Genomic DNA, 24,090 nt, shown 5'->3' on the forward strand with positions numbered 1-24,090 from the left:
GCTAAGAAGGGACTTGCTTCAGCAAGTACCATGTCTGTTCCAAGACTTACCGCAGCTGCGTTTGACGGCATGGCGGTGGAACGCCGGATCCTAAGGGAAAAAGGCATTCCGGAAGAGGTCATTCCTACCCTGGTCAAAGCCAGGAAGGAGGTGACCGCACAACATTATCACCACATGGGGCGAAAATATGTTGCGTGGTGTGAGGCCAGGAAGGCCCCACGAAGAAATTTCAACTTGGTCGATTCCTGCATTTCCTGCAAACAGGAGTGTCTATGGGCCTCAAATTGGGGTCCATTAAGGTTCAAATTTCGGCCCTGTCGATTTTCTTCCAGAAAGAATTGGCTTCAGTTCCTGAAGTCCAGAAGTTTGTCAAGGGAGTATTGCATATACAACCCCCTTTTGTGCCTCCAGTGGCACTGTGGGATCTCAACGTAGTTCTGGGATTCCTCAAATCACATTGGTTTAAAACCAGTCAAATCTGTGGATTTGAAGCATCTCACATGAAAAGTGACCATGCTCTTGGCCCTGGCCTGGGCCAGGCGAGTGTCAAATTGGTGGTTTTTTTCTCAAAAAAGCCCATATCTGTTTGTCCATTCGGACAGGGCAGAGCTGCGGACTCGTCCCCAGTTCTCTCCCTAAGGTGGTGTCAGTGTTTCACCTGAACCAGCTTATTGTGGTGCCTTGCGCCTACTAGGGACTTGGAGGACTCCAAGTTGCTAGATGTTGTCAGGGCCCTGAAAATATAGGTTCCAGGACGGCTGGAGTCAGGAAAACTGACTTGCTGTTATCCTGTATGCACCCAACAAACTGGGTGCTCTTGCTTCTAAGTAGACTATTGCTAGTTGGATGTGTAATACAATTCAGCTTGCACATTCTGTGGCAGGCCTGCCACAGCCAAAATATGTAAATGCCCATTCCACAAGGAAGGTGGGCTCATCTTGGGCGGCTGCCCGAGGGGTCTCGGCTTTACAACTTTGCCGAGCGGCTACTTAGTCAGGGGCAAACACGTTTGTAAAATCCTACAAAGTTGATAACCCTGGCTAAGGAGGACCTGGAGTTCTCTCATTCGGTGCTGCAGAGTCATCCGCACTCTCCCGCCCGTTTGGGAGCTTTGGTATAATCCCCATGGTCCTTTCAGGAACCCCAGCATCCACTAGGACGATAGAGAAAATAAGAATTTACTTACCGATAATTCTATTTCTCGGAGTCCGTAGTGGATGCTGGGCGCCCATCCCAAGTGCGGATTATCTGCAATACTTGTACATAGTTACAAAAATCGGGTTATTATTGTTGTGAGCCATCTTTTCAGAGGCTCCGCTGTTATCATACTGTTAACTGGGTTCAGATCACAGGTTGTACAGTGTGATTGGTGTGGCTGGTATGAGTCTTACCCGGGATTCAAAATCCTTCCTTATTGTGTACGCTCGTCCGGGCACAGTATCCTAACTGAGGCTTGGAGGAGGGTCATAGGGGGAGGAGCCACTGCACACCACCTGATCCTAAAGCTTTACTTTTTGTGCCCTGTCTCCTGCGGAGCCGCTATTCCCCATGGTCCTTTCAGGAACCCCAGCATCCACTACGGACTCCGAGAAATAGAATTATCGGTAAGTAAATTCTTATTTTTTCACGTGCTGCACCACTTCTTTGGAATTCCCTACCTCTCCCCCTCAGACTCTCCACCTCTCTACAAAACTTCAAACGGGCTCTCAAGACCCACTTCTTCACCAAACCCAGCCAAATCTCATCCTATCCCTCTGTTCTACGCTCTCTATGTACCCCAACTGTGTCACCCCTGTCTGTCTACCCCTCCCCTTTAGAATGTAAGCTCTCACGAGCAGGGCCCTCTTCCCTCGTGCTTATCCTTTCTTACTTTAATAATCTTCAACTGCACCAATTCCATCAGTCTTCTGCCACCTGATACTTATTCCAGTGTCCTCTGCTGATGTAACTATGTTTATTTACCCTGTACTTGTCCTATACTGTCATCAACTGTAAGTTGCTGTTTTCCTGTTTGATTATTTGTTTATGTACTCTGTAATTGGGCGCTGCGGAACCCGTGTGGCGCCATATAAATAAAGGATAATAATAATAATAATAACTCTAATTAAGAAGTGGAAAATGAGGGATTCTGTGGAAACCAAATCACGGTCAGGTAGATCAACATAAATTTGAGCCACAACTGCCAGGAAAATTGTTCGGGATGCAAAGAAAAATCCACAAATAACTTCAGCTGAAATACAGGACTCTGGGAAAAAAAGTGGTGTGGTTGTTTCATGATGCATAATAAGGAGGCATTTGAAGAAAAATGGGCTGCATGGTCGAGTCGCCAGAAGAAAGCCATTACTACGCAAATGCCACAAAGCATTCCGCTTACAATACTCCAAACAGCACAAAGACAAGCCTCAAAACTTCTGGAACAAAGTCATTTGGAGTGATGAGACCAAAATTGAACTTTTTGGCCACAGCCATAAACGTTTGGAGAGGAGTCAACAAGTCCTATGATGAAAGGTACACCGTTCCTACTGTAAAACACGGAGGTGGATCGCTGATGTTTTGGGGATGTGTGGGCTACAAAGGCACTGGAAACTTGGTCAAAATTGATGGCAAGATGAATGCAGCATGTTATCAGAAAATACTGGAGGAAAATTTGCACTCATCAGCCCGGAAGCTGCGCATGGGACGTACTTGGACGTTCCAACATGACAGTGATCCAAAACACAAGGCCAAGTCGACCTGTCATTGGCTACAGCAGAATAAAGTGAAGGTTCTGGAGTTGCCATCTCAGTCTCCTGACCTCAATATCATTGAGCCACTCTGGGGAGATCTCAAACGTGCAGTTCATGCAAGACAGCCCAGGAATTTACAGGAACTGGAGGCTGTTTGCCAAAAAGAATGGGCAGCTTTACCATCTGAGAAAATAAAGAGCCTCATCCACAACTACCACAAAAGACTTCAAGCTGTCATTGATGTTAAAGGGGGCAATTAAGAACTGGGGTATGTAAACTTGTGATCAGGGTCATTTGGGTAGTTTCTGTTGTCATTATGATTTAAAAAGAGTAAACACAGTTGTTTGATAATAAATGGCTTCACCCAACCACTAACCATGAGTGAAAGAAAAGTTTGTGAGTTATCATTCATATTCTCTGACAAATGGCCAGAAATTCACAAATTCTGCTAGGGTATGTAAACTTATGAGCACAACTGTACTCTGTTTAGGAAACAAATTGTTACTGATTCCACTATGTATCTTATTTATGTTGCAGTTTGTCGTTCAAATAAAAGCCCATGGGTCTGTCTAACATGTTCCAGTGTCCACTGTGGAAGGTGAGTGCTGGAGACCTCTGAGGTCTGTTTATATATTCCTATATACATGGGTATGGATAAGCAAGACTCTGAAGTTAGTATCAGAAGCTTTTGTTATGACAGGCAGTGATTCCCTGTATTAGTGACTGCTTCTCTGAAGTAAGTTGTACAGTAGATGATTTTATTTCCCCATTGTTGGCTGTATTTTGACCTAAATCATATAAGCTAGTGTGCCAAAGGCCTGTGACTGTGTTTTATAATTGTTACTGTTCTACACTGTTTTAATACGTGTTAATGATAATAAGTGATTGAAGACTTATGTGTGTGTTCCTGGTTACACTTGTACATTTTTAATTTTTAAGTACATGAAATAGATATCACGTTACTTTAAAAATGTTTTTATATTAGAAAGAGCTGATAGAGCTGAATGGCTAAAAATAACCTGCAGCTCCATCTATTGTGGCATTTTTTGTGTATTGAAACAAAAAACTGCAACAAACGAGCGCCTAATCATCAAAATAAAAAGTGAAAACCAATACGTGTTTCATAGAATTAAATAATCACAATTTTATGTTCCTGATAGTCTGCGCTTGCCGGAATACTATGTGTAGTATTGTGGTGATAGCATAGAAAAAGAACAAACGGCTGCGCTGAATATCAGGAACGAAACATAATGTACAGAGAGCCAACGTAAAAAATAACAATGTTTATTAATAAAACATATAAAAAGATTAATTATCAAATAACCGGTGAATAATATATATAAATATATATAAGAACAATCACTAGACGTGAACTAGTGGTATATTGTAATAACTCAGCTTATTGGGGTGAAAAGTTCCGTGATTCACTTGTTAGATAGTTGATAAATACCAGGTGTGTTGGTAGGATCCTAATGAATTAAAAGTCCCTCAGTTGAAATTGATATTCAATACCTTTCCCAAATGGGCTGGTAAGAGCCAAGCATCCTCGGCTTCAATGTCCTGCAATGCCCATATACGCTGTGCAGCGGAAAGGAATGGACCGTCTCTCTCACAACCCGGTCGTGGCGGCGTGTGCGCTGAAGCCGCTGAAGTCGGATGCTGTAGACGGAGGGTGCAGCGGGGACCAAGGAACACCTGGAAGATTTCACCTGAGCGGAGTGTGGATAGGGGCGGGTTTCGTCACAGTCACGTGACTGTGAGAAAGTCACGTGACTGTGACGAAACGCGTCAGGACCCGCCCCTATCCACACTCAGCTCAGGTGAAATCTTCCAGGTGTTCCTTGGTCCCCGCTGCACCCTCCGTCTACAGCATCCGACTTCAGCGCACACGCCGCCACGACCGGGTTGTGAGAGAGACGGTCCATTCCTTTCCGCTGCACAGCGTATATGGGCATTGCAGGACATTGAAGCCGAGGACGCTCGGCTCTTACCAGCCCATTTGGGAAAGGTATTGAATATCAATTTCAACTGAGGGACTTTTAATTCATTAGGATCCTACCAACACACCTGGTATTTATCAACTATCTAACAAGTGAATCACGGAACTTTTCACCCCAATAAGCTGAGTTATTACAATATACCACTAGTTCACGTCTAGTGATTGTTCTTATATATATTTATATATATTATTCACCGGTTATTTGATAATTAATCTTTTTATATGTTTTATTAATAAACATTGTTATTTTTTACGTTGGCTCTCTGTACATTGTTTCGTTCCTGATATTCAGCGCAGCCGTTTGTTCTTTTTCCATTTTTTTGTGTATTGAGTTGTGCATTGTTTGTCCTCTTTTGGGGGGATAATATATCTAAGAGACTTTATTTTGGTTAGTCTCCCTTCAATTTCCTTGTGTATTTGTCATAGAGATGTGTTGGGTTTTTTTGTGCTGCCTTCCAGATCCCTGTTAATACTTTTGATACATATGAATGTGTCATCATCATGGCTCCTGACTCTTCTTTACTAAGCTGTCCTGTCCAGCTTTTGAAGTCTTTCCTTTTTCCCTTTATTAAGCAACTTGCTAGTTTGCTATTTAGCACCCTTTTGGATTATTTTTTTTTGTGCATCAGTTTTGCCACCCCTCTAAATCTCTGCCAAATTGAAATACCAAAGCAATTAATTTACATCTATCTGGCCAATCAGAACATAAGGAATGACAGTACATTTAAAATTATGGCAATCATTATGTAATGAATAAGGATGCAGATAACATTGATAGTTCTCTTATGAGGGAAATATGATGGGGGCAACATTTATTTTATGGCTTTTTAAATGATGCCCCCAATGTAAAAACATTAGTAAACAGCAATTAATATTGTCCATTTGCTATAATTAATAAATATTGCTCTTTTAATGAAATGAAACCATAATCTGCTCATTAATGTAAAATAAGATCGCTTTTGTGTATTTTCCCTATAAGCATAGTGTTCACTCTAGCCTTCTTTCGCGGGGCGCTGCGCCCTGCCCCTTTTCCGAGTGTCAGAATGCGCCCTGCCCGTTTGTGCCCGCCCTGCCGCCCTGCTGATTACTAAAGGACTGCCGCGCCGGGCCGCACTGAAACTCCTCTCTCCGCACTGCCACTCCTCTCGCATCGCTGTCAGCGCCGTCACTCCTCCCGCTACGCTGCCACTGCTCCCGCTGTGCTGCCACGCCTCCCTGCCGCTGCCTCAGGCTTGTCGCGCTAATGCGCTCACAGCACTCGGGTCTCGGCAATACTGTAGGCTGCTGGTGAGATGAGGAGGGCTGGGTTTGCCTCTCCTGCCGAGGCAAACCCAGCCCTCCTCTGTGCACATGACCCAATAAAAGAGGATGCCGGGTAGGATCAGTGTGGCGGGCATTTTCTTCCAGCTCCGCGGTGTGTGACGGGGGACCAGCGCGATCACTCCTGCAGCATCAGCCCCCAGTAAGTTGAATTGACACACAAACATCATCTAAGACTAGTGCTGCCACACTAAGCTATTTATCCTACTGTATATGGGTCGCCTGGTGCCCCTTTAGTTTTAATCTGGCAGCATTCAACTAATATTATAGTTTAATGAACTATATAAACCCTATTGTGACACTTCAGAAATAAACTGGCAGCACATGAATGTTATATAAACCAACCTGGGGCACCTTCGCTTCAATCTGACAGCACATTTAAAATACGATGTGCGCTAGTTTATTTCTGAAGTGTCTCAATCAGGTTTATATAGCAACACGTGCTGGCAGTTTTTTTTCTGAAGTGTCTCAATAGGGTTTATATAGAAGCATGTGCTGCCAGTTTAACTCTGAAGTGTCTCAATAGGATTTATATAGTTTAATATACTATATAAACCCTATTGAGACACTTCAGAAATAAACTGGCAGCACATTAATGATATATAAACCATTCTGGGACACCTTCACTTCAATCTGACGGCACATTTAAACTTAAAATGTGCTGTCAGATTGAAGCGAAGGTGTCCCAGGATGGTTTATAAGCTACAATGTGCTGCAAGTTTAAGACACCTGCATACATATTACAGTATGTACACCATTTTGCCCTTCTAAATTAAAATGTGCCCTCCCGAATCAAAAATGTGCCCTCCCCGAATCAAAAATGTGCCCTCCCCGAATCAAAAATGTGCCCTCCCCAAGGTCAGCACCCTGCCCTAAAAAAATCCTAGAGTGAACACTATAAGCAAATGATCAGAATGATGTGCCTCCTTATTCAGTACATAATGATAGCCCCATTACAAGTGTATAGTTAGTGTTCCTTCTAGGCTGTTTCAGCAGGGTGCTGCACCCTGTCCATTTTTCAAATGTGAAAAAGCACCCTGCCCTTTTTCAGTGCACCCTGCAGGATCAGAAATCACCCCCTTGTGTACAGAATGCAACAGTCAGAGTGCATGTTACAATGCAGTGGTCTACTCCTTGCCCATCTCTTAAAATTGGAACACAATTTCTGTCCTCTGCGAATGGGTTAGCAGAGGAGGAAATGACATCACTGCTGTGGCTCCTGTATAACACAGCATTCTGATAAAGAGGGAAAGAACAGGGTAAGCAGTGAGCAGGGACGGATTGGGAAACAAAAGTGGCCCTGGAAAAGTTTCTAGAAGTGGCCTCGTGGGCGGCACCAAACCAACTGCAGGCGGAGCCAACACCAAAGTAGGCGGGATTACACCAACAAAAGGCGGAGCATGTCAAATTAGCTGGACCTACCACATTAAAAGTTTAGAAAGTATTGTGTTGTAGCAGGAGTAGTTAAATTAAAACTGGGGTGACATTTAATCCTCTGCACACTCCTATCTCAGTCCATCTTCTTCATTTGTCTCTGCTTCTAAGTGGTCAATTCAGTTCAACACGGATTGAATAGCGCTGGGAGGGAGCTCCTGGTGCTATTCAATTCAGAGCGATGCTATCCCTGACTAGAGGATTTCTTCTTGCACCCTTCTAAGGGTGCGAGCCGAAATTCAACAAAACTAGGTCCGCAGTGCTGCTGTGTGACCTAACGCTGTGCAAACAGCACCACGGCGAGGCAGTTTAGTCGGAGAATGCCCATTCTCGCTACTAAACACCTTACTTAGTCCAGGAATACGTGTGTATTCTCAGAATTAGCATCACGCTGCATTGATTAGCTCCAGAAGCTCCCTCCCGGTGCTATCCAATCCGCGTTGAATTGAATGAACCCCTTAGTCTATCTCCCCCACTAAGTCCATCTTCTGAATATGTTTGCTCTCTTAGTCCATCTTCTGCGTGCCTCTCCTCCTCCCTCTCAGTCCATCTCCTGCATGTTTCTCCCAGCCTCTTTTCTCATTTTCACACCTATATCATTCTCCCTTATGCATGTTTCCTTCTATCTATTCACTGACCACCTTCTGCCTTTCTCCTTCTGCACAGTTTCTGCCTCTCTCCCCTTTTATCTGCCAAGCTTCGGCCAGTCACTTGAGGCTTCTACACCAATGGGACAGCCACAATTGGAAGCATGCAGCCACCCTGTTTAAATAGGGGGCACAGCTTACTGCTGTACCACCTGATCCTACCTTTACTGCATCTCCACCGGGTAAACAATTCTGAGCAATTCGCTTCCCCATGCTTTGCCAATTGTTCCACTTTCTGCTGTCTGTTCCCTGTCTGTGTGTATGCCTTCATCTACCAATCACCTGTCTGTCTTTCACCTTCTGTTACCTTCTTGTCTCCAGTTTCTTCCCTATTCCCCTCCTCTTTGTGTGTTGTCTGTCCCTACCAGGGCTTAAAGTGGTTCTGGAGAGGTGGTGGAACTCATTTCCCCCGCCACTGACTCCCCTCCCATTAAGCAGAGGCAGGGGCGATGGTAGGGTGTTAGGCCCCCCCCCCCCCCCCCCCCGTAAACTACAAATTTGTACCCTAACCCCCCATACTGTCTAAAGGAACAGTGCGCGCAGAAGGCGCATGTCACAAAAAAGGTGTGCGGCATCACATGGAAAGGGCGTGGCCACACAATCGTACCCCCAATACAAATTATGCAACACCGTAGCACACTCTTAGGGGGATATTCAATTGTTTGAAAAGTCAGTTGGGTGTCTGTCTATTAGATAAGAAAAACAAACAACTTTTCAAACATTTGAATTTCCCCCTTATTGTCATTGCACTGTACATAGGCCCTCATTCCGAGTTGATCGATCGCTAGCTAGTTTTAGCAGCCGTGCAAACGCATAGTCGCCGCCCACGGGGGAGTGTATTTTAGCATAGCAGGAGTGCGAACGCTTGTGCAACAGAGCGCCTGCAAACACATTTTGTGCAAAACAAGACCAGCCCTGTAGTTACTTATTCTGTGCGATGATTGCTGCGACGAGTGACGTGGTATTGTGACGTCAGATACCCGCCCTGCAAATGCCTAACCACGCCTGCATTTTTTCAAACACTCCCAGAAAACAGTCAGTTGACACCCAGAAACTCCCACTTCCTGTCAATCTTCTTGCGACCGCCAGTGCGACTCAAAGCGTTGCTAGATCCTGTGCAAAAGCACATCAACTGTTGTACCCGTATGACGCGCATGCATATTGCGGTGCATGCGCAGATCAGCCCCGTTTTCACATGATCGCTGCGCTGCGAAAATCCGTAGCGATCAACTCAGAATGACCCCCATAGTGCCTCTATTTCATGTTACACCACAGAGTAGTGCCCTATATTCACGCTATGCTACACCGTTGCGCCCCTTATACACATGCCCACAGTATCAGTGCCGCTTATATACATAATAATACCCAAGGTAACAGTGCCACTTATACACATAATAATGGGCACGGTATCAGTGCTGCTTACATACATAATAATACCCACGGTATCAGTGCCATTTGTACACATAATAATGCCAATGGTAGCAGTGCCGCTTATACACATAATAATGGGCACGGTATCAGTGCTGCTTACATACATAATAATACCCACGGTATCAGTGACATTTGTACACATAATAATGCCAATGGTAGCAGTGCTGCTTATACACATAATAATGGGCACGGTATCAGTGCTGCTTACATACATAATAATACCCACGGTATCAGTGCCATTTGTACACCTAATAATGTCAATGGTATCAGTGCCGCTTATACACATAATGGCCATGGTATCAGTGCCGCTTATACACATAATAATGGGCACGGTATCAGTGCTGCTTATACACATAATAATGGGCACGGTATCAGTGCTGCTTACATACATAATACCCACGGTATCAGTGCCATTTGTACACATAATAATGCCAATAGTAGCAGTGCCGCTTATACACATAATAATGGGCACGGTATCAGTGCTGCTTACATACATAATAATACCCACGGTATCAGTGCCATTTGTACACATAATAATGCCAATGGTAGCAGTGCCGCTTATACACATAATGGCCATGGTATCAGTGCCGCTAATACACATAATGGGAACAATATCAGTGCCGCTTATACACATAATAATGGGCACGGTATCAGTGCTGCTTACATACATAATAATACCCACGGTATCAGTGCCGTTTGTACACATATTAATGCCAACGGTAGCAGTGCCGCTTATATACGTAATGGCCATGGTATCAGTGCCGCTTATAAACACATAATGTCCACGGTAGCAGTGCTGCTTAAACACATAATGGGCACAGTAACAGTGCCACTTATACACATAATGGGCACAGTAACAGTGCCATTTATACACATAATGGGCACAGTAACAGTGCCACTTATACACATAATGGGCACAGTAACAGTGCCATTTATACACATAATGGGCACAGTAACAGTGCCACTTATACACATAATGGGCACAGTAACAGTGCCACTTATACACATAATGGGCACAGTAACAGTGCCACTTATACACATAATGGGCACAGTATCAGTGCCACTTGTATACATAATGCCCACGGTAGCAGTGCCGCTTATACACATAATAATGGCCATTGTAGCAGTGCCGCTTATACACATAATAAATGTCACCCCCACCCCACTTGCCTCATCTCTCAGTGGTGTCTGCTCTCAGTGCGCCACCAGCTCCTTATTCCCTCCGCAGTCCAGCACCATTGGAGGGGGACTGGGGGAGATGGGCTAAGGGTATAAGTCTAGTGCTGCCTGCCCACCGTCCCTTTTATTTGTGTAGGAGCTGCGGCTACACTACAGCGCTGCACTAAAGAATTCTCATGGCTGGGCAAAGTGGGGTGGAGGAAATTGAACTGAGAGTATTCCTCTTCTGCATACTGTTACACCCCCCCCATCCAGATCTCCATGTTACACTGGCACTGCAGCTCTCAATCTTTAAAAAAATGTCCTGCAAACTGCAGTACCTGATGGTGGTACATGGAGATCTGTCTGACTGCTGCAATCAGGGCAGGCTCCATGTCACCATTTCTTTCAGCTTCTTCCCCCCTCCCTGCAGACAGGCTGGCATTACAGTCTGGTGGTGGCTGGGAGCGCAGTGCAGGCAGAGGTCAGAGTAGAATTATACCAGTGGCGGATCTAGACTTTACTTATAGGGGCAGGGCCGGTGCTAGGGTGTTCGGCGACCCCCTGCAAACTATAAATTTGCGCCCTCCCTCCCATACTTCACAAATGGACACAGTGCTGGAGTGGACAGCCCATGCCAGGCATTGCTTCTGCATGGTGCATGTGAGGCAGGTTGACCCGCGTGGCGTGGAGGGGTGAGGCTCCTGTTCCAGTGCCGTAACTAGACATTTTAGCGCTGTGTGCAAAAAAAACAGCATCGGCGCCCCCTCCCCCCAAATATAAAACTGGGCCAATGCGCACGCCAAAATATAGGAGCGTGGCTTTATGGGGAAGGGGCGTGTCCACATAGCTCCCTTTTACACAGTACGGCACGTAGAGTACCATTTTACACATTACAGCAGCAGAGTCCCGTTTTACACATTATAGCAGCAGTCACCCTTTGTTATATATTACAGCAACAGAGAGTGTGTGTGTGTGTGTGTGTCTCAAGTCACCTGTTAGGGCGATGCGTCATCCAGGACTACCAGGCGCAGACACTCATTTACTGGCGCTCACAGTCCCCTCTCCAGTGCTCAGGCTGCGGCGGGTGTCACAGTAGAGGCAGCAACGGCTCCTATACGGCACCAGGTGGCTGAAGGAGCGCTCTCTCTCTACTTCAGAGGTGGCGGCGGCGGGTCTCCCTGGTGGCATCAATAGAGGCAGAGGCGGCTCCTATACGGGACCAGGTGGCTGAAGGAGCGCTCCCTCTCCACTTCAGAGGTGGCAGGCAGCGGAGCTCACAGCCAGAATTACTGCACAAAGGGTAACACCAAATGGCGCGCTCCCCGTCGCTTACAGAGGCAGGCACCGGTGGACAGCGTAAATTTCACTACTCCATCACTGACCAAAACAGCCGTAGGTAGGGGTGTGCTGCCAGATGGTGCGCCTTCACTGCACTTGCGCCTGTGGGCAAGGAACCATCGGCACACACCTAGTTACGGCCCTGACCTGTACAGACACAGAACACAGACAGGGGGGTTGACACAGTGACTGAACACAGGGGTGTGACAAAGTGACAGAACACTGGGGGGGGAGGCACAGTGACAGGACACTGGGGGGGGTGACAAAGTGACAGAACACTGGGGGGGGTGACACAATGACGGAACACTTTGGGGGTGACACTTCACAGAACACTGGGGGGGGTGAAACACTTCTTCACAGAACACGGGGGGTGACGCTTCACAGGACACTGGGGGGGTGACGCTTCACAGAACACGGGGGACGGACGCTTCCCAGAACAGTGGGGGGGTGACAAAGTGACAGAACACTGGGGGGGAGACAAAGTGACAGAACACTGGGGGGGAGGCAAAGTGACAGAACACTGGGGGGGAGGCACAGTGACAGAACGCTGGGGGGGAGGCACAGTGACAGAACGCTGGGGGGGAGGCACAGTGACAGAACGCTGGGGGGGAGGCACAGTGACAGAACGCTGGGGGGGAGGCACAGTGACAGAACGCTGGGGGGGAGGCACAGTGACAGAACGCTGGGGGGGAGGCACAGTGACAGAACGCTGGGGGGGAGGCACAGTGACAGAACGCTGGGGGGGAGGCACAGTGACAGAACGCTGGGGGGGAGGCACAGTGACAGAACGCTGGGGGGGAGGCACAGTGACAGAACGCTGGGGGGGAGGCACAGTGACAGAACGCTGGGGAGGGGGGTGACACTTTACAGAACACTAGGGGGGGTGACACTTTACAGAACACAAAACACTAGGGGGGGGGGGGGGTGACACTTCACGGAACACCCGGGGGGGGGGTTAGACACTTCACAGGACACTGGGGGGGGCACATTTACACTTCACAGACACACACGCAGCCTATTACATCCCAGACACACACACACACACACACACACACACACACACACACACACACACACACACACACACACACACACACACCCTGTTACCCGCCAAGTTACCCCACACACACATCCTGTTACATCCCATTCACCACACACACCCTCCACACAAGCCCATAAGTCGCTGAGGGGCCCGGGGTACTTAAAACAGTGGGGCCCCTATTCAAGAGAGGAGGAGGAGGACCTGGGGGGGTGATGTCACTCACATACCATCCAGTGAACGAATTGCGCTCCCTTCCCCGCCAACCGCACAGACAGCAGAGCGACGGATCAGCTCTCCAATCATGTATGAATGAAGCAGCCTGCCGCTCAGCCATTGGGGCAGCCTACTTCACTCATACGTTATTGGACAGCTGAGCCGTCCGTGCGTTTCACAGTTTTTTGGTCTATTCGACCCCCCCAAAAAAGGCATGGAGAAAACGGTGCAAAACACTGTCGAAAACTCCCGCTATTGGCTACCAAACGGTCGAATTAGTGCCGATTTTCATCTGTTGGAAAACTCGGCACTAATTGAATATCCCCCTATGCCTCAGACATGGGCACACTAGTCATGAGCATGGCTATATCTGTAGATATTGATATATGTACTGTATACACACACATAGTAAAACACACACATTAGAATACATATATACACACACACCCATAGAGAAAAAACACCCACACCTACAGCTAAACACACATAGCAAAACACATATATACACACAAACACACACCCATAGGAAAACACATACACACACTAAACACCAATAGCAAAACACATACACACACACCCATAGGAAAACAGATATACACATACACACCCATAGCAAAACAAACACACAAACAGCTAAACATACACACACAGCCAGCAAAACACACACACCCTTGTATTTACAGTACATGTGTTTTCTTTATCCACAACTTACTTTGCTGCACCTCCTGGCTCTGGCTCCCTGGATCCGGCAAGGCTCTTCACTGAAGGGGCTGAGTGCTGACGTCTCCAGTGCACACACTGCTGCCCTGTCAGTGACTCTCCCTCCTCCCTCCCGGCCTCCCCCTTCTCCCAGCATGCAGTCACAGACAGTGGACAACACAGAGCCAGCAGGAAACTGATAGCTGCTGCAGCAGCGCGGTGCCGAGTTGAAGGGTGATGAGATCACCCTTCTCACTCACTGGCGCCGTGTCCTGTGTGCAGACTACCTTCTTTGTCAGGGCCCACGGCGCAGCGGCAGGCAGCGTGTAATGAGTCGGGCTGACTCATTACATTGCAGCCGGCTGTGGGCCCCTTCATAGCGCTGGGCCTCTGTGCATTGCACTGGCTGCCCTGGCGCAAGTTCCGCCGCTGGTGGTGTGGCAGGGGGCCCTTTTGGGAAGGGGGGCCCGGGGGTACGTATCCCCGGGACCCCCCCCTTAATCCGGCTCTGCATATATGTATGTATGTATGCATGCATACACACATATAAGTCAAATGTTACCTCCAGGTCCCCACAGCACAGAGGGAGGCAGGCTATGGGACACAGACGATTACTTGACCCCAGGCAAAGTTGGGGGCGTGGCCTAATCACGGACCCCCGTGGCCACGCCCCTTTTATAAATTCCCCGATAGCAAGCTGCAGGCTGGAGCGCGGGGGAGGAGGTGGTGGGGGGGCCGGCTCTGCTGCAGGACTGCACAGTCTCTCCTCCCTAGAGAGCCTGCCCTGTGCTCTCTATAGCTGCTGCGACGCAGGGTGACACATAGGAGGGGGGGGCGGAGCCACATATGAGAGGCTGCCCCTCACGCCACTCGGCCCCCCGGGGACTTCCCCGGTAACAGCAATGGCCAATCCGGCCCTGGCAGTGAGCATGTACTGCTTACACTATTTCCCTAGTAGAAGAACAGACTTATTTTTTACCTATATATTTTAACCCTCTACTTAACTTTTCATAAGGATTAGAACTACTTCAGTACTGGAAGAAACCTTCATTATCTACTTATTATTTATATGCTACAGCCGTTCTTTCAAGACGACTGGACATATACAGTATTTTTCTCAGTACAGATGTTGGGTGTTACATGGGTCTCCTATATGTATTTATCGGTATATGATACACTAAGGGGAAAATATATGTATAACAACTATAGACATATGCGCTAAACTTTGTGCGCAAAGCGTCACACCAAAAATGTGCCCTTCACAATTAAAACGTGCCCTCCTCAGTGATCAGCACCCTGTCCTAAAAAAATCCTAAAGTGAACTATATAGTGATCCTTCGCTTTCTAATTGACCACATAACCTAAACAGTATGCATTTTATCAAACGATCACCTGCTTTTTTCTTTACCAGATTTGCAGCATTTTCTGGTTGCTTAGTAAATCTAGGGGTTATAAACCTCTAATAGGAAAAAAATTGATAGTTCTTCAATGTTCTATTGTACTCTAATGGCTGGATTCCCTGTTGGCTTCCGGCAGGTTGGGCTTTAGTAAATCAGTGGAATACAATCCCTCCGGAAAACCACAGCTATTTATCCACTGATTCTCCCCCCTCTGCCTAACCAAAACTCCCAGGCCTCTATCCTTTGCTGTTGACATTTCGTAACTGTTCTGTACTTTGTCACCTAGTTTGGCATATTTGTTTCAAACATGCATTGTTTTACATTTTGATATGTTAAGTTTAAGGTTCCACATGTTAGTGTTTTCCTCTGTATTCTCTAAATCACTACACATTTGTTTGACCATTTTGCTGAAATCCGTCCGGCTAGAAATGTCTATAATCTACAAAACAGCATAGTTTCTTTGTAGCTCATACGTAATATTATTAATGACTACAAAACAGGAGCCATGACTAAAGGGCCCTACACATTGAGCGATCCGCCAACGAGCTGCCCAACGGCGGAAACGGCCGACGGGCGACCCAGCGGCGGGGGGGGGGGGGGGGCAGTGATGGGGGGGCGTGAAGTTTCTTAGAAGTGCAGGCAAATATGAAGTGCAGAAGAAGTGCAGGCAAATATGGACGAGATCGTCCATATTTGAAGTGCAGGCAAATATGGACGTGCAGGCACGTCCATAGAAGTGCAGGCAAATATGGACGAGATCGTCCATATTGGCCTGCATGCACAGCCGACGGGGCACCAGCGATGAGCGAGCGCGGGGCCACGCATCGTTCATCGCTGGTGCCTCCACACTCAATGATATGAATGGTATCTCGTTCATTAATGAACGAGATCGTTCATAACTTTGAGTAACATCGCCCAGTGTGTAGGAATTCTTGGAGCACTCTCTAGTGACATTACTTCATCTCAGCTGACACCATTGGCTACAACAATATCTTATACCCAAACCTTTGTCCATTCTACTATCTTTAAGTCAAATTGGAACATTTTTAGTTTCTGAATTAGTTTATTGAGGACTTGCTTTGCTAAAATCTAAATAAACTATATCCATTCGTTCACATTGATATACTGTTGAGAATATTATGTTCTGTCACCTGTTGCTATGTAATTGATGATAGTTTCCTTAAATGTTGAACAGATATGTGAATGGCCATGCCAAGAAACATTACGAGGAAGCACAAGCACCACTTCCCAACCACAAGGAACATGAAAAGGCGGAGAAGGAAAGAACACAGCACACCGTGTGTATGGATTGCAGCAGCTACACCACATATTGGTGAGTGTTCATCTTGTAGTTGATCCTGACATTTGCCGTAAGATCGTCCAACAGACACATGCAGTTTCTCTGAAACACTTACATTTTATTTGTCTCTTGTTTGCAGTTACCGCTGTGATGACTTTGTGGTGAACGATACAAAATTGTGTTTAGTGCAGAAAGTTCGGGAGCACTTGCAGAACTTGGAAAAGTGAGTAGAGCAAAAATGATATCCAATGGTTCATTTTATCTGTGTCAAACAAATAATCATTTATTACAAGTAGTCTTTCCTTAAAGGGTTACTGAACCACAAGTTTCATACGATAAGCTTCGATGTAAAATACTTTGTTCAGTGTTAACCTGACTGTCCTGTGCTGCTCTGCAAAAAAAAAAAAAAAAAACTGTGAAGTATTCCTCACTGGCCACCCCATATACTTAAAGCCCAGTCCTCAGGGGTCTGATGCAGGAATCGGAGACTGCAGTCACGGGTGTATTTTGACAACACTGGATATACCCCTGTGTACGGGATGTAGTTATGATCCCAGGCGGTCGGGATTCCGGCTGCCAGAATGCCGGCAGCTGCGCCGTGGCTATTCCCACTCGTGAGGCGCAGTTTAATGAGCGTGTGAGGGAAGTGGTTGTCTACCTGCTCTGGCCTGGCGGGAAATTAGAATGAAATAGAGAACATTACACACGAGGTCTTGCTAACCTTGCCACCATTGTGGATCGTTGAGCACTTTTGTGAGTGCATAAAATGTACTTTAACTTTGTACAGATACAGTAGATGTCGTGGCTCTGTACAAAAACCTGATGTCTAGGTGGACTTGATCTGATCAGGAACATGATCAAGACTAGGTAACCGATTTCAGGAACACACTGAGCTGACAGGTTCTCACATGTAGCAAGAACTATAACCAGCACAAGAGAGGAAACGGGAAGGGCATATAAAGGAAGACACTCCCAATCAGATCAGCCAGATAAACCTTACTGTCACATTATATATAACAGTGGTTCTCCATAATTTTCCACTTATTTGTGCCCTTGCCACACATTTGTGTTTATTTGTACCCCAACGTTTGCAAAGCAATAAATTTGTAATAAATATAATTGCTAGTCAATAAAATGTTTATGTGCCGCTACATATTAAAGCAGTTAATTTGCTAAGAACCACATTTTAAAAAAATTACACAAGAATAGAATGAATTGTACATATATATATTTCACATATTACAAGTTTTGAAAAATATAAAACTGACAAGTCCATATATGCTTTCTGATATAGGGATAAGACTAATTTTGTTATCTGGGTCCTACTGCGATGCATGAGGCTAGAGATCCTTAGGACACTACTTTTCCTATGTGTCTAATTAATCGCCAAGTACCCCTGTACGTCACAGCGAGTAACCTTGGGGTTATTCGTACCCCAGATGGAGAACCACTGATATTAAGAGGCAAGTAAAAGTTCCTTTTTATTAAGTTGTGGCCTGTTTGTAGGTTACTAAGGGAAAATATGCCTCGGTTGATCTCCGTCTGAACCTGATAGTGAGCAAGCTGTCACTTCCTGAGTTATATGCTTAGAGCATCTTACATTGCATATGGAGTTTTATAGGCATGACTTGCTTTTTACCTATTCTTCATTGGCTGGGAATTGATCTTATTGAGCTGTGCTGCTTTGATGGTACTAATAGTCCCTACACATTAAGTCATATAACTGAACGATATGAACGTTCTTGTTCATTAATGAACGAGATATCGTTCATATCGTGCAGTGTGTAGGCACCAACGATGAACGATGCGCGGCCCCACACTCGTTTATCGTTGGTGCCGGGTCGCTTATGCATGCAAGCCAATATGGACAATCTCGTCCATATTAGCATGCATTGCTATGGGGCCTGGTCACTCCCCCAGTGGTGCCGAGAGAGGGGATGAAAGGGTACAAATTACCCGGGCCGAGGTCTGATGGAGGGGCCCAGTGAGGGCCCCGGGCTTCCTCACTCTTAACTGGCAGCAGCAGCCACAGTGCTTTTCCTAAACTCGGCACACACTGCTGACTGCTGGCCTGGAGTGTTGCCATGGTGGTGCTTAAAATAAAATTTTGGAGGTATTTTTTCAAAAGATGCATGACTACGCCTCCTGTGAATAGGCCACGGCCCCTGAAAAGTACCCGTGTACAGACATACTATCTATATACAGTATATACGTGTGTGTGTCTCTGTCTCTATCTATCTATCTATCTATCTATATATACTCTGTTCCTGGGTGCCCTTAGTGGGATGACAGGTAGTATAAGCAGAAATACTGTGGCACTTTCAGGACTTACTAATATAACAATATATTCTGGTGTTGACCACTAATGTGCAAGTCAACATTTCAGTTTATTCAACTTTAATCATAGTAAGTCCTGAAAGTTGTGTGGCATTTCTGCATATACTATATGTTTGTGTGTTTTTATATATGTGCGTGTGTGTATACAGTGATTGCACTTACACGCTATAGGGCATCTTTTATCCCAAAGTTACAATGGAGGATCCAGGGAATGCGCTCTGCAACCAATGCAGCTTTTATGTGACTGTCCCACCATCCTAATAGTGAACACTTTTTTTTGTCCCAACTGCTGGGAGGTATGTTATGCTCCTGTGAGTGCATACCTCCCAACATGACCCTCTCCAGGAGGGACAGAATGCTCTGCTTCTGGACTTCCCTCTTACTGTAAGATTGCCATCACCTGTAGTGAAACACCTTTCTAATCCATTACCTGTTCAACACAGGTGCCGGCAATCCTAAATTAAGAGAAAAATCCAGAAGCAGAGCATTGTGTCCCTCCTGGAGAGGGTCATGTTGGGAGGTATGTGAGTGGGGATATCTCGTGTGCTATACATGCCCCTAGAGTGGTGTAGCCATGCAACTAACAGGGTGTGGCCACACCCCTTGCCGGAGGGCTCCCAGAAGGTTACTGTACCAGGGCCCAGGATTTCTCTTGGCAGTAGCCTGCACTTCAAAACCCCCCCCACATGTCCGCCAGGTGGCCCGCCGGCCGTCGGGCACCTCGGAGGCACATCGCCGTGTGTGTAGGGGGACATAAGGGGTTCATTAGAGGAGAAGGAGAGAGTTATTTTTTTTGGGTGCACGATTATTTAAAACAACCAATCCTTTTAATCACTGCTAGAAAAATTATTCAAAACAAACTCATGCTGAGAGTGAAAGTTCATCCAGCTTTGTCCATGTTTGATGTACAGTAAATAGTCATTTCTCTGACGTCCTAGTGGATGCTGGGAACTCCGAAAGGACCATGGGGAATAGCGGCTCCGCAGGAGACTGGGCACAACTAAAGAAAGCTTTCAGGTCACCTGGTGTGCACTGGCTCCTCCCACTATGACCCTCCTCCAAGCCTCAGTTAGATTTTGTGCCCGGCCGAGGTTGGATGCACACTAGGGGCTCTCCTGAGCTTCTAAAAAGAAAGTATATAATTAGGTTTTTTATTTCTTTATCATCCACTAGGGGTCACTGGAGTACTCTTGGGATATGGACGGGCGTAGCCGAACAAAGGCACTGAATATTCAAATTTAGGACTCTCCCCCCCTCCATATCCCCAAGTACCTCAGTGTACTTTGCCAGTGTTTTTTCGGTGCTCACAGATGAACATCGGCTTGTGGGAATGAGCCCACATTTCAGAAGATTTTATTAATTTTTTCTTTTTCTTTTTAATTTTTACACTTCCCGTCCCAGTTTCTGAAAAACATGGGTCCGGGATGGTGCCGCTGCAAGGCAGCGTATGGCGTGTCGGTCCTCACAAAGAGCACCCTCACAGCCACAGGCGCTATAAGGCAGCGCATGGCGTGTCGGTCCTCACAAAGAGCACCCTCACAGCCACAGGCAGCCACTGTCTCCTGCAAACTGAACGGAGCTTACAGGAAGAAGCTCCGTCACAGCCAGGATGAGACAGAGAGCTGAAAGGAAGCCTGAAACTGAGCTCAGCCAAGATGTGAAGCTGGAGGCTGAAACAGAGCTTGCAGAGAGAAGCCCAGTGACAGCCAACATGTGAAGCTGGAGGCTGAAACGGAGCTTGCAGAGAGAAGCCCCGTCACAGCCAGGAGAAAAGCCGTCACATGGAACAAGGTATGTTAGGGCGGTCAGCTCACGCTGCCGCCCTGCTGTGTGTAAAGTGTGCTGGAGCCGCCGCTGAAGCCGCCGCTGAGGGTCCCACTGAACTACGCGCAGAGCGGCCGCACGTCACTCAGACGCCGGCCGCTCTCACAGCGCTGATTGCCCGGCACCACTACAGAGGCGCCGCCGAGACAGGGGAAGGGCTCCGTGTGATAACAAAGCCGCCCGCTCTGCCAGGAACACCGCACGCCGCTGATGCCGGACACAGGACTGTGTACTGTTGTAGGAAGGCGCTGCCCGCTCTTCCGGACGGTTCCCGGCTATATACAGCGCTCTCCTGCTCCCTGCACTCGATCCCCGGACGCTATATACAGCGCTCTCCTGCTCCCTGCACCCGATCCCCGTACGTTGCAGGTAACATGGGGATGCAGGGGGGGGGGGAGGGGAAGTAATGGCCATAGCAGCAGCAAAAGGCTGCATGGGTTACTAAATAGGCTGCTCAGCTACCTCACAAGCAGCGCAGCGTTTTAAACAGTGTCATGGGTTATAACACTGTAGACTATGTATATTATATATGTTTCAGCACATTTTTATATAGATGATATATAATGAAGCTTTTTGCTGGCATGATATCAGTATGACCTGTGATTATATGTTTAAGCACATTTGATATATATAATATATATATGAGGCTTTGGCTGGCAATAGGCTATCACTGGCATAGCCTATTGCAGGTTTAACCATATTTTCTGTTAAAGCTGTAAGATAATAGCACTGCAGGCAGTGTTCATATTAATGAAGGCTAACTAAATGCATGTATTTTACTGTATCCTACACCTGTGTTATCACTGTATAATAGGCTATTAAGCCTATAATAACTGTATAATAGGCTGTTCAGCCTATATTAACACTGCAGCAGGTAACCTGTACTGTGATTTTCTGTGAAAGCATGGCATGAGGGCCATTTTAATCATTGCTGTTTTTCCAGCTTATAATTCCAGAACATTCCGCCCATACACCTCTACTCCACAAGGAGGCGCAGGGGTGTTAGTGGGAATTTTTAGTTCAGGATTATTCTAGAACATTCCTGCCCTACATCTTTAAGCCACCAGAAGGCGCAGGGGTGTTGGTAGGAATTTGGTTCGGGTTTCATGCCCATGTGAACTGCTTTTCACATAAAGAACATTTTAGTTTCCTAATAAATATGCTGTTCAGCAATAACATATATATATATATATATATAGATATATATGCCATATAATAACTTTATTAAGTCGTGCAAGTGTCTGTTTGTTGCCTATTATGATGTCTGTCTACATAGCGGATAAGGCTCTAGTGCAGACTAAAATTGTTAACATTGGCAATTCAAATTAAAACAGCGGTAATCGGAGTCTCGGAATGACTCCGCCAGCGCTAACAAAAGACAGTCTTTCCAAAGGGCCAATTTTCCTTTGGGTACCAGAGTGTTTATTTCACTGGTCTTATAATTTAATGCACGATTCTATGTCAAATCTCACACAGATAACTACGAGTGAGAAGGGTACATTAGTCCAGCACGCAGATAGTGCGGGGTTTTGGACAACCATACATAATCGTTTCCAAAAGGACGCGATCCGCCATTGGTATATGCGTTTCTGTCAAACATTATAAAAACCCCATTGGGTCACTAGAATCTATGTATGAAACCATGCCGATCACTGTTAAAAGAAGCTGCAGAGTATATCTGTAAAGCTTCTGCTAACGCCGGTTATTTTCATGGTCGCTAGTTAAGCGCGACAAGGCCAGAGCTTGTTTGCTCCTACATTTGATATACTTGTAACGGCATTTTATCCCTTTAGGATATTCAGCCATTAGCGCATACAGTATACTTGTAACGGCTGTGGAATTGATTTGGACCGAGCGCTTGTGTATGCTGTTGTGATGTACTGAATGAATAAATAAGAAATAAATTTAAATAACAAAAGTAAATAAAAATAAAAATAAAAATAAAAATAAAAACAAAAATAAAAACAAAATAAAAACAAGGGGAAGGGTGGGATGGAAGGTAGGGGGAAGTGCAATGTTTACAGCTCCTCTTGTGTATTTTTTGGAGCTTATGGACACTTTAGATGAAAAAAGGGGCTCAGTCTGTTCGTTTGTAGCAGAAAAAACTTTCCCTGACTTACCCTACTATCCACTATGGATGTGGTTCTGGTGTTGCTCTGGCAGGGCAGGGGATGGCTTCTCCTGCCTGTGCTGTTCAAACCGGCTCCACTCTTTCTGGCCACACTATAGCCGCTGCGTCGTTCGCAAACCGGAAGTTCGGGTTTTTACTTCCGGTGTTCGGGCGCTTGCGGCGGCGGGCTCCGTGTCCTGTGTTTAAGGCTTCTTCTTGTACTCCAACGCGTTTCGAATCCGCAGCAGGATTCTTTTTCAAGGAGATGATAAAACTATATATGAAAAATGTCCGTTTTATATAGTATAACTTTATTAGTAAAACCGGATATGCCCGTGACCGGAAGTGGGTTATCCCGGCGGCATCCTCATGGTAAAAAGCTTCCATAGGGAAGTAAGTGAATATTTCGAATAAATGAATCTTTGCACTTCATAAAAGGGGAAAAAAAGGGGTAAGGTAGAGGGTAAAAATGACTAAAAATAAGAATAACAATAAAAATAAATAAAAATGAAAATAAAAATAAATATAAATATAAAAATAAAAATAAAAATAAAATTAAAAAATAAATATAAAAATAAATATGGTTAAGGTAGCATTTGTGTTACAGGAAGACATTTAGTTCTATGTCAATATTCAGACCGTATGGTTCTAGACTCTTCATTTTATATATCCATTCGGTCTCTTTTTTCTTCAGTGTTTTTACAATGTCCTCTCCTCTCCAGTGAGCTTCAATCTTTTGAATTCCAATAAATTTCAGCCCAGTGGGGTCCTGGTTGTGTTTTGTTAGAAAATGTGCTGAGACGCTGTGTGTTTTCAAGCCTCTCTTTATGTTGTACACATGTTCTGCTATCCTGACTTTGAGTTTGCGTTTTGTTTGTCCTACGTATTGTTTTCCACATGTACATTCCAGGATGTACACGACTCCTTCTGTGTGGCAGGTTACATGATTCGGAATTTCGAATTCTTCTTTTGTTATGTTTGACTTAAAGGCGGTTACAGGTTTAGTAGATGTCTTCTGGTTTCTACAACCAATGCAGGTCATGCACTGGTGAAAACCTTTTGTTTTTATTTGATTTTGTACTTGTTGCATTGGTAAAAAGCTATGAGTC

At 45.9% G+C, this 24,090-nt stretch overlaps 1 protein-coding gene across 2 annotated transcripts in view; it reads left to right on the forward strand.

Moving 5' to 3' along the window:
- Positions 1-24,090, forward strand: part of USP3 (ubiquitin specific peptidase 3) — a 118,658-nt gene that overhangs the window by 17,129 nt on the left and 77,439 nt on the right. For both annotated transcript variants that reach the window (XM_063926537.1, XM_063926536.1), the window contains exons 2-4: positions 3,264-3,324; positions 16,606-16,743; positions 16,850-16,933. In XM_063926537.1, coding sequence (XP_063782607.1) covers positions 3,264-3,324; positions 16,606-16,743; positions 16,850-16,933 — 283 coding nt within the window. The remainder of the gene's footprint in view (positions 1-3,263; positions 3,325-16,605; positions 16,744-16,849; positions 16,934-24,090) is intronic.

Source organism: Pseudophryne corroboree, chromosome 6 (genome assembly GCF_028390025.1).
Source record: "Pseudophryne corroboree isolate aPseCor3 chromosome 6, aPseCor3.hap2, whole genome shotgun sequence".
In the NCBI taxonomy this organism is placed as follows: Eukaryota; Metazoa; Chordata; class Amphibia; order Anura; family Myobatrachidae; genus Pseudophryne; species Pseudophryne corroboree.